Below are 12,018 nucleotides of genomic sequence, written 5' to 3' on the forward strand. Positions count from 1 at the left end.
CTCAGAAACTAGTATCACAGCCCTGAATTCAGCACTAGCCTGAAAGCTGGACTATACTAGCTTAAAAAGGTGGGAAACAAGGAATGTTTTTGTTTTTTTGTTTTTTTGAAAAGATAAAGCAAAAACAGTAAAAAAATACACTTAAAACAGCTTTAAATGACTACAAATGATCAGAAAAAGCTATCACACTTTAGTGTGTAGCCTACAACAGTTAAACAAATTATTTAAATAAAAAATTACATTTTAAAAGTTCAGGCAGACAAATAAGTACAATATGTGAAAAAAGCAAGCTTTTAAATCACAATAAACACTGGAAAATCTGCATTTAGGCGGAAGTCAGTTAATTACAGCAAGAAAGTACAGAAAACTGATACTTAATCACTCCAAAGTCTCTCTTCTAAGCTAGAAGGCTTGTAGTTTAAGCCTTTCTAGAGCTACCCAGTAGGTTAGTTACAGGAAAGATGGGAAAAAAGTGCAGATATGGTCTTTTAAACCAGAAAGTTGAAAGAGACAGACAAACTGTCCAAATGGTCAATAAACTACAATTTCTGGGCCAAGAACCACTCCTCTCGTGGTAGACAGGCTACCTTGTGCTTACCACTCCCACTGATGAGCTAGAAGGCTTTCCTCCAACACAGAAAGGATTGCAGGGCTGAGAAGCTTACCAACAGTCCTGGATACAGCAACTCTGCATCTGGACTAGGCTAGTTACAGGAAAGATGGGAAACAAGCGCAAGTGCGGCTTTTAAACAAAAAGTTGAAAGAGATGGAAAAATACTGCCCAAACAGCCAATAGCTACAATTTCTGGGCCAGGAACCTCTCTTTTTGTGGTAGATAGGCTACCTAATGCTTACCACTCCCAATGATAAGCTAGAAGGCTAATGTTTGCTTTGTTAATGCACGTGGAGCTTTTCTCCCCGGGCCTCTGATGAAAACGGGTTTCTGGCCCAGTTGGACATAATCCGGTTAACAAATGTAATAAATAAATAAATAAATAATAAATAAATAAATAAATAAATACAGTTGACAGACCATGCTGCTTTGCCAGAAATGGTCCTCACCTGTCACCTCTAGGCTTTAGGTTGCTGGCAAAGGTGCTTGCCTCCCCATAGTGTATTTTTTAGGCAATAGCATTAGAACAAAATTCCTGATGTAAAAATATCCTCCAGAAACAAACTCAGGGATATGCTGCTTAATGCTAGGAATCTAAATCAAAAGCTGCACTCACTTGAAGCACTTCTCACCCTGGAAAATGCTGATATCTGCACTGTTACAGATACATGGTTCAAGGCCTCAGAGAGCACCCTGGCCATGCAGGGCTATAATGCCTTCCATACTTTTCGACCACAAAATGAACATGAAAAAAACAAGGGAGGAGGAGTATCCATCTTCATTACAGACAGATACACCTCTAGACTGGTTAAACAGTATGATTCCCTAGAGTTACTCCAAGTCCAACTAACTGTAGGAAAAGGTCCACTTGCATGTCTGCTACTAGGCTATCGGCCCTAGGGCCTATACAAGCCTAGCCATAACAATTCCCTGGCTATTTCTTCCCACACTATTTACTCCCCTGGCCTGGACCCCTGTCTAGCAGGGTGACTGATGTGATCCCTGGGGTGAATTTCCTTTCTCCCATCCAATCATCAAGTTTCCTTTTGAAGAGGGCCAAAGAGGTGCTCTGCTTGACATGTATGGGCAGTCTATTCCAGAGTCTGGGGAGTCTCTGGGTCAGGAACCTATCCTTCCAGCATGTTTTGTTTATTGTGATGATAAGGTTTAGATCCCTGGAGCATGTGGTTCTGAGAGATTGGGATTTCTTTAAGTGTAGCATGTCCAACAGCTCTGGGTTTGACATGGCCTTGTATGTTAAGCAGAGATCACCTCGGAGTAGACGATATGCGACAGAGTATGGCTGGAGTTTTTTAAGGCGGTCAGCATAGGGAATCTGCTTTAGGTCTGTGATTCTTTTAGTGAGTTATTTCTGTGGCCTTTCCAGTTGTTGCAGATGTCTTGGAGGTACATACCAAATGGGGAGTTTTATTCTATAATCGGTCTAATGAGGGATGAGTACAATGGATCAATGATCTCCTTTTTTCTGGATGAAAAGCCCTTAGTGATGAGGTGTGCCACATAGAAGGATTTTCTGACTGTTGTGGCAACGTGATTATTGAAGGTGAGACCACTGTCCACCTGTGTCCCTAAGTCTCTTATCACACTTTCGGTGTTTAGTGTACTGCCACCTATGTGGTAATTCATGGGTACATGTTTTTTCCCAAACGGGATAACTATACATTTCTTGGCATTGAGCTTGAGGCCATGGCTCTGGCACCAAGCATCTGTCCCCCATTATGAACCACAAAAAACACATAGCCTACCTGGACCTACTTGAGTCACTCTCAATAGAGCCAAATACCCTGGTCATGGGTGACTTTAACTATCCTTTCTTTGGGTAACATATGAGCACAAACACGCTCGCCCAAAGGTTCTTGGACTTTGTTAACATAAATGCTCTGGGGCAGGCAGTCAGCACCTTCACAAGGGGCTGTAACATCCTTGGCATAGTGCTCACCAAAATGAGGGATTATTGCACCTTACCATGTGAGGGGGCCTTCTCTAGTAAAGTCTGATCATAAATCAGTCTCGTTCAGAGTACCAATTGTACCTGACCCCCTCTGAGCAGTAAAAAGGTTTTAGAATTTCTGCAAAGCAAACTATATCCTACTGAGCAATGGCATCAACAGGTTCAGACCCCCTGCCAACACTGACAGCAATGACCCCTATACTGAGGGGTACACAAATATTCTGTATAAACACCTTTATAAATGTATAGAATCAGCTGTACTGGAATGGATTAAATCAAGATCCTCATGAAAAAATAAGCCACCCTGGTGGACATCCAGCATAAATAGGTTATACAATAAGTGAAAGAAACTGCTGTCAAAAAACAAGAGGGAACAGTCCCAGCAAAGGAAGAACTCCCTCCAAAGCATAAACAAGCAGATCAGACATCATGTAAAGTCCTCTAAACCTAATTACAAAACTAAATTAGCATCCCTAGCTAAATAAAATCACAAAGCATTCTTTAGCTACGTCCAAAATCTACATCTTCACCCCCCCCCCTCGTACCCACCAACTGTACCCCATAACGTACCTGTCACCAGTCCTCTGCCTAGTATCTCCAGTGAGCAGGTCATAGCTGCATTCTCCAAGGCCCAAAACACAACCTCTATGGACAGGACAACCCCGGCTGCTTACTGAATGGTCTAAAACAGGAGTTAGCAGAACTGCTGAGCACACCCTTCAATCTCAGTCAAAGCATTGGCTTTGTCCCAGCTGAGTGGAAAACAGCAATCGTAATCACCTTGCATAAAGGAGGTCCCTCAACCAACCTCGGTAACTATAGACACCTAAGCCTAACCAGCCTTATCTGTAAGGCTATGGAGAGAATCATCATGGACCTTATCAACAAGGATATAGGTGACCTTCAAACTCTTGACCTGGCCCAGTTCGGCTTCATCAAGGGCAGATCTTGCCTGCTAAACCTGGTGGACTTCTTTGACAATGTCACCAAGGCCCTGGGTGAAGGCAAAATAGTTCACACTGCCTATCTCAACCTAGCCAAGGCCTCTGATACAATCCCTCATTCAAGCATCATTGAGAAACTCATCCAGCTGGGGATTAACCCTTATGTCGCTAGATGGGCTGCCAATTGGCTCACAAACAGAACACATGCAGTCAAAACTGGGTATGCCACCTCTACTAGCATTCCTGCAACCAGTGGTGTTCCACAAAGATCTGTCCTAGGCCCCCTACTGTTTGGTGTCTATTTTTCAGAAGTCTAGGCACAAATAGATGGCCTATGGCTTACCACTTTTGCTGATGACTGCAAACTGGGTGCAGTCATTGAATCCCCCAAAGATGTCAACATACTATAAAATGGATTTACACAGACAAATGATTGGTGTCAAAGCCACAGACTTAAACTAAACAAAAAAAAAAATGCATTATCATCCCCTTTGGCAAAGGAGATACCCCTGCTAATTACAACATTAATAATACCCCTTAAGTTCATAACCAGTGGTGAGAGATTTAGGAAAGCAATTTGATAGTAGCCTTAATTTTGATATTCAGGTGTCCACAGTAGTAAGGAAGGCCTCCTATGTTGCACACCTCATAAGCAAGGTTTTGATATCCAAAGCTAAGGAGGTTCAAACTGCCCTGTACTCAGATCTCATCAGACCAATAATAGAGTACAAAGTTCTCTTCTGTATGTACCTCATCAGACATCTTCAGCATCTGGAGTGACCGCAGAGATTTCTCACCAAGAAAATTCAAGGCCTACAACACATGACCTACAAGGATAGTATCATATAGACTGCTCAGAGGAGGCTTGTGCCTGGCATACAGAGCAGTCTCAGACCCTGCCTTGATGAAGCTGCTGCACATCCGCAAATCCAATGGGACAAGATTCACTCGCTCTAGGTATCTTAACCTAGCCTGCGATATTAACAGGACATGCTAGACAGACAGAAATGTCTCCCAGAGGTTGCCACTCCTCTGGAACAAACTTCCAATTCATGTAAAACAGAGCTCTTCACTGACCTTATTTAAGCGTAACCTGGACATTTGGATGGGAAACTGTAAATTTACACCAGGGGTTTCACCTATGTCCCTCTTAGGCAGGGGGCAGGCAGCCAGTGCTGATCTTAGATTCGCATGCAAACATTGACTATATAACTTGGTCATTAAAGGAATAAGGGTATAACATGGCTAGGCTTGTAGAGGCCTTAGGGACAATAGTTCAGTAAGCTCCTATGATCCTATGTTTAGTTACAAGTGTCACAGTTAATTGTACCAACTTGTGAGCTGCTGCTTATTGCACAGTTTAAGTGATTTGCAGGTGTCCTAGGATAAGATGATGAGAACAGGTGTCTACTAGTTATGACATGAGTTTTCAAGATCATGAGCAGCTCCGCACCAAGCTGCCCAAAGCAGCACTGATCAAAGCTGAAAGAAAATAAGAAAAACAACTGGCAGAATCTGGTAGTGTTAACAAGTTAGCAGCAAATAAACATTCAGAATGTTGCAGGTTCCCCTTCTCTGACAAGGGCAAACTGTAAAACAGTCCCAAATAAAAAATGCTACTAGCAGATACACAAGTCTCAATATAAGCTTAAAAGTGTAGAAAAGTCACTTTCTTGTTAAAAGTGGAAATTGCCAGTAATTAATTAAGTTAATTAATTAATAAAACACAAACAGCCAATAGAAACTAGGGGTGATAATAGGCTAATAGCAAATAAATGTTCAGAACACTGCAAATTATTCTCCTTTTACAAGATCAAACTGCAAAAGCAATCCCAAATGGAAAAAAAAATGAGAGCAGGACACGGTATTGAAAACTCGGCAGTATTGCCTGGTGGGAAATAGGCTCTACAGGTGTGAGGAGGAAGGACAGCAAGGTAAGACAGGCATAGGGAGAGACAAAAGGAAGAGGGGCATCTGGTAATGTAGGAACATAGACAAAAGTAAGGTGCCTTTTAAGATGCAATGCCTGGAAGAACAGATGAAATGCATCCTTCCACCCTTCTTCATTAAAACATGAAGATCTCGATGGCTGTCAATGGTGATAACAATAGGGATTGGAATTTCCTGATTTTCACCCAAAGGGCTTTTCAAGTGTTTGCCTTCCCCAGCAAGAGGTAGGAACCATAGGCTGGGATGTCACAGCTATATTACAGGGTGGAAGAACAGACTTGGAAGGATAAATTTCAAGAAAGAGAGATATGTGAGGGGGAGGGGCATGGGCTTGGACAGCCCCCCCCCCCTCACCATGACCAATAATAGTGTCAGTGGACAGGCTAGGAGGCCATGGCCTGGAGGCCTTATGCTGTAGATCACTATGAGCTATTCCTGTTGGTGAATAGTACCAGGAGACTGTTAGTTTGAGTGTTTTGTTTGCAGATCCCTTCCACCATCTGTGCTGAATATTTTAGAGGACTGCAAGTTCAATAACTTGATGTGTTTGATGTCCTGTTTAGTTCTCCTCCCAAACTGTACCCTTTCTGCACATCTGGGAAATTAATGATTGGCAGTTGCTTGATATTTGATTCAGTGATTTGGCTTTAATTGGCATTTGATCCAGTTCATCTAGCTGGCACAATATATGGCAGTGGCCATTTTCCTCAAAGCAAGTGTGGCAGAAGCATAGCAATGCTGGGGCAAATGGGGCAGCCACACAGAGCACAAAATGTTAAGGGGCAGAGATGGGAAAGTTCAAGTTGTTTCAGCACTTTATGTGTGTTAAACTTAGTAAAACTAGAAAAGCAGATAAAGTTTTTTTTTTGCTATTCAGTTGAAGAGCTGTGGGGGTTGGGGTCTAACTGTAGGAAGTAAATTGCTACAAAACAGATCCTTGTTAGAAGCATCCGAATAAGGGAGCAGACCTTTTTTCTATTTACTTTGCTATCCACTTGAAAAGCTGAGGGGGTGGGGTGCGATATTATTATTATTGTGGATCTGCACTGGGTGCTACATGAGACGGCTATGACTCTGTTGTGTGATCATTGGATAAGTAGAAGTATGTTTATTTTTATCCTAAGACAAATACTACTAGCAGACACACAAGACTCAATATTAACTTAAAGAGGTAGAAAAAAGTAATACTCTTGATATTGGAATGACCTCAAAAAAATCATACTCTTGATATTGGAAAGATCTCCAATAAATTAGCACAACAATAATTAAAGAGGACCAAAACAAGCAAACAAGTGATAGAAACTGCTGTTGCAAACAAGCTTACAGCAAATAAATGTCGAGAACACTGCACATTCCCCTTATCTGACAACAACAGTTTGTAATTCCAAAAGAAAAAAAAATATCAGGCACACAAGTCTCAATATTAGCTTACAAAGTTAAACAAAAGACACTTGCATGCTATTGGAAGGATTAGAAAGGTGGCAACTTCAGAAATCAGTGCAGCAGTACAACTTAAGAGCCTTCTTTACTTATACTACAAACTGACAAGCACATATACAGTTCCCACAATGCTTCCTAGTGTCAATAAAGTGTCATACACAACAAGAAATGCAATACCTAATGCAGTATTTGCAAATTATGCCAAAATCCAATGTACAATGAAAGTAGCTTGTGCCCTGTGTTTATGATTTTATATACAGTTTACCATGTTTGTAAAGGACAAACAGAAATGGTCAGTGTTATGTAAATTATGTCTGATTTGATATGTAGTTAACGGACAATAGAAATGAGTGCTATGATGGGACTTACGCTGTCATGGTCTGCATGTCATGCCATCCTTTGCTGAAGTTCTGTTTCAGTTCATTCAGTGTGTTAACACCAAGCTTCTGCTTTATTTCCACCAGGTGCTTCTCCTTTGCAGCCAATACTTGTCTCAATGTTAGAATTTCATCTTCCAGCTGTAAATGTAACAAGAAGATAGACCAGTGTATTACATGATAGAAGAAATGAACATCAACAGCAGCCTTAAATCTTTAGTCATTCCTTCCCTCTGTCTGGCATATGGAACAGCACTCATTTAGGCACCTGTATTACATAGCAGGGGTAATATGTCTGGCATATGGAACAGCACTCATTTAGGTACCTGTATTACATAGCAGGGGTAATAGTGAAGTAAGTAGTGAGTCTGAAACCATCATCTGCATTAGGGATGAGGTTTTATGCCATGGCTTTTTGTGAAGTAGGACCACACCTTCACATATTGAACAATATGTTCAACTATCCCTGTCCCTTGAGAGAGCACCCCATGAGAGTTCTTTGTCTCAACTGCAGATTTTGATGAAGTGAACATGTCCAGACACATGGTTTCCATCTCTCCACAGACAAATCTGAGTGCATGCAGCCTCAAAACTCCTCTTTCAATTCCTGACAGCTGTTCTAGTGCCCAAGCTTTTACTTGAACTCAGGTTGTCTGACTTATGGACAGGGCTTTATCCTTCTGTGCTTGAATTGTATATACTGAAACAGTTTGGCATATATCCCACCTCGTATCTCATTTACCTGGCTGAAAGAAATAACATAGGCAATGTAAATCTAAATTGGGGCTGGGAGTAAGCAATGCTTAAGGGATTTACTTCACAGACACAAAGTACAACGTCTGATTCTTACCTTTGGTCACTCTCTGATTATTAGCTGTGCTTGTAATAGTCTGCAGACTGATTGGGAAGTATTTACTCATGAACCTGCAATTAGATATACTAATATTAACTCACAGTTATGGGCTATGTTCTTGCTCATATGCTTTTATTATGACAGAAACCAGAACTCCAAGTGGGTTGGTGTTTGTTAAAACGTGTCATCCTTTTTATAAATTAAAGCAACATGAACAGGAAATGTAAGCAAAATAAAAAACAAATAGAAATAAAGTTCCTCTGGTTAAATTGTTTGTGTTAAGAATACAACAAAAAAGCCACACATTTATTCACATAAAGGTGGATAAGAAATATTTTATAGCTGGAAAACTACAAATTCATTCAGCATCAAAGGACTGGTTCCAGTTATACACAATTCCAAGTGTATGTAGTCTCCCTGTGTCTCTTGTTAATATTTTGAAATATACATGGAAAGAGGAAGCAGTAAACAGTTTTTGATCCAGTCTAATTATGGCAACATAGATTCAGAGGTGTGTACTAGGCAAACGGTCACTGGGCTGTTTTAAGCATAGCCATGCATCCCAAATCTCTGACAAGTTCTGATACCCCTGGTAAGTGTAAGCAGGAGCTTGGGAGATGAACCATTTACAAACAGAGGCCAGGGAGATTAAACATTTACAGGCTACCTGAGTATATTAGAGACACAGGTACCAAACCAGGAATGAATTTCCTGTTCCCCATCATCCAATTGCTTAAGTTGCACTTGAATTAGATAAGGGAAGATCTCTGCTTCACATGGGTGGAGAGACTGTTCCACAAAAGGGGTGGTCTCTGGGATACATACTTGTCTTTCCAGCTTGTCCAGTTTATATCTTTACACAATAGAAATTTTATTTGATTATCTGATTTTGATTACAGTGTTTCTGCAATATTTTAGTTCAGAACTGTAGGTGTTTTTTATTATATGGCGGTCTAAGGACTGTACATCATCTATGTGCGACAGAATTTTGTTAACCACTGTGTCAGTTACAGATACAAATCATTAAGTTTGCATGACTGAACAAGTGTTAAGATGTGAAAATAAGCATTTGTAAGGATGCAGACAATCAGTGCAATGAAAAATGAAGATGTATTCTATAAACCTGAAATATCCAATTAATCGGCTTTAAAAATAAATTTATGAATATGTGTAATGCTGAAAAAGATACAATCACAGTCTGTTAAAAATTCAAATGTAACTACCCTGTAACATCCACAGATTTGCCAAAACTGACATTAATTTTCATTGCATTGTTGCATTGCAACTAAACCTGAATGGCTTTCATTTGGCTACAATGTTTTAAATCTAATACAGTTTTGATTGTTAGAAATTACACACTTGATCACAATATTTAAAAAAATAGCTCATTTAGGAGCTATCATTTATTGACCAATGATAAAGTTACTTGGTTTGTAGGAGTGAGTACATGTTTTGTTTCAAACTAAGTTGTTCTTCTTTCGGCTTTTCCCGGTTAGGGGTCGCCACAGTGGAACTCCAGTCCGCTAATGATTGGCAGTAGATTTTCACGGTGTCGAGGTGCCAGCTCGACACACAGCCTTCAACGAAGGCATGCCCATTCACGCATGTCTTTTGAATGCCACTCGAGTGCGGGGAGGACATGCAGACTCCACACAGAAGGTGCTCAAGCCGAGAATCGAATGGGAGAACCTCTTGCTGTGAGGCGACAATGCTACAGCTGCACCAAAAGATGTTTCAGTCCATAATAAGCTTGTTTTTAAACAATGTTTTGAATATTACTAGGACATGAAATTTTCTGTGCTGTAAGCAAGCTAGAAGCATGTAATTTGATAGTTAAAGTGATATTAATGTTTTAAACATCAAGAAAGGGGGAACTGATTCAACTTCTTTATTTTGCTAAAAGAAAACAGTGGGTCACTTTTCAAACTATGCCAAAGGCACTGCATGCAGAAGTAAGAGCACTGTGTATTTGCACTTGACACATACTAATCCATTAAGTCACTGCTTCATTGCCAGCCATGGGTAGTTGACTGTATCAGTGCCTTAACTAGATATGAGAATTCTGCTATTTGGAGTCAGCAATCCAGCTCCTCCAAAAACCACTCTATACATATTAGTACTTACTTTTAAAATACTAGCAGCATTTTTACCTTTGTTCTGAAATCATGCTGACACTGGGTTAGAAGCCTCTGCTCACTACCACAGTGGTAAGATCTACACCTCATGGTGTCGGGGTCTGAGGATCATTATGACCACTGGTCAGTTTGCATGTTATTCCAGTGCTTGAGTTTCTTCAGGTACTCCATTTTCTTCTCACCTCCTGAAGATATGTTTTTTGATCGGCCATACAAAAATATCCAATTAAGGCATTTAACCTTGTTCTCATGATATCATGTGTATGTAATGCTAGCCCTCCAGTTGGTCAAAATCCAACATGACTATCATGCAAGACAGTAGTTATTCAGAGCTTCTGGTATAATCTCTTGGTGGAAATTTTTGTTTTAGTTTAGCTAAAAAGGGACCAGAGTTTACTTATCTAAAAGAGAACAATATATACAATGTGGGTGCACCAAGACTAATAAATGTGAAGTACTAAGTGTAAGACATCTGTAAGATATTGTATTTTAAATTAGCCAAAAGCCTTCAAACTTCATAAACAGCAAGAAGAGGAAATCTGTTTAGTAGACTATACTGTTGCTTTTGGTGAGCTGTACTTATTTTTACCAATTTCTGTTGAAAGACTCCATTCTTTGGAGGGTAGATTTAAAGGACACAGAGAAGGGTTCCTGCTGATGTCATCGTTGGTTGGGATAGAGAACAAAGCCTGTTTCATTTCTTGACAATATTCATTTATTTGGCAGATGATTTCTATTATATTTAGTTGAATCACAGACAGTATAATTCGCCTTTAGTAAGAGACACTGTGCTAAAATACAGCAGATAAACAGTCTTAAAATTGGTGTAACTATATTCAAAAAGTCAGAGATAGCTTCTTTACATTGGTGAATAAAGTGCTAATTTACTGCAAAGGAAATTACTTGGGCAGCTTCAAAATCTGTGTACATATCTCAGCAAGCACATTGCTTCAGATTCTGTGCATACCTCTCAACTGTAGCAAATTCCTCTGTATTTACTGGATTTTAGGTCAAAGTAATAGGGTGCCACAAATTGTAGAGTAGCCCCCTTTAATTCCTGAATTTCCCATTTTTTTCTCTTTGGCAAATTTTTGCCACCGTCATCATGTGCAGTGGTGCGTGTGATGAAGTCAGCTTTGTTAGCAGACTGCCAGCCTGTCAGAATTTGGTTGAGGGTTTGAGGGGTGTGTACTGTACACTGTCTGTTTGTGTTTATCTTTTTCCATATGTACGGCAACATGTTGCAGCAGCATCAGAGAGAGGATAACTGAGTGCAGCTCTGCAGCTGACAGCCTGACACTATGTACTTTTTGGTTTTAAATTAGAGCAACAGTAGCAACTGAATTGAACTGAGCAAGGCAAGCCATTCATTTTTGTTACTATTGCAGCAGCTGGACTTGTCTGACCGGTGGTTAATCATCATGAGAAAATATATCACCAGTTCTTCCCTCGGCTCCTCCAGGTAAAAGAAAGAAAAAAAGAAAGTGATAATGCAAACCTGCTTGTAAGTTCTAGTTCCAGCTAGGGCAGGTGTGTGTCTGTGTTTGTTGTACTGTGTAATTACTTATTTTTTTCTCATTAGCCTCTGCATTTTATTCTTTGTCATTCTGAATTGAAAAACTAAGTCCATGCTTTGCAAATGCATTAACCACGGATTAGTGGAGGGAACTGTTTCATTTTGGTGCTTGTGTATTGAAACTACAGAAAGGAATGGCTCGCTGGGGGGAACAGTGG

General features: G+C 40.2%; 1 protein-coding gene across 2 annotated transcripts in view; it reads right to left on the minus strand.

Annotated features, from left to right (window-relative positions):
- TPD52L1 (TPD52 like 1) overlaps nt 1-12,018 on the minus strand; it is a 1,279,033-nt gene that overhangs the window by 459,915 nt on the left and 807,100 nt on the right. For both annotated transcript variants that reach the window (XM_044075185.1, XM_044075177.1), the window contains exon 3: nt 7,289-7,437. In XM_044075185.1, coding sequence (XP_043931120.1) covers nt 7,289-7,437 — 149 coding nt within the window. The remainder of the gene's footprint in view (nt 1-7,288; nt 7,438-12,018) is intronic.

This window comes from Protopterus annectens, chromosome 1.part1, assembly GCF_019279795.1.
Source record: "Protopterus annectens isolate FY-2018-M chromosome 1.part1, PAN1.0, whole genome shotgun sequence".
NCBI lineage: Eukaryota > Metazoa > Chordata > Ceratodontiformes > Protopteridae > Protopterus > Protopterus annectens.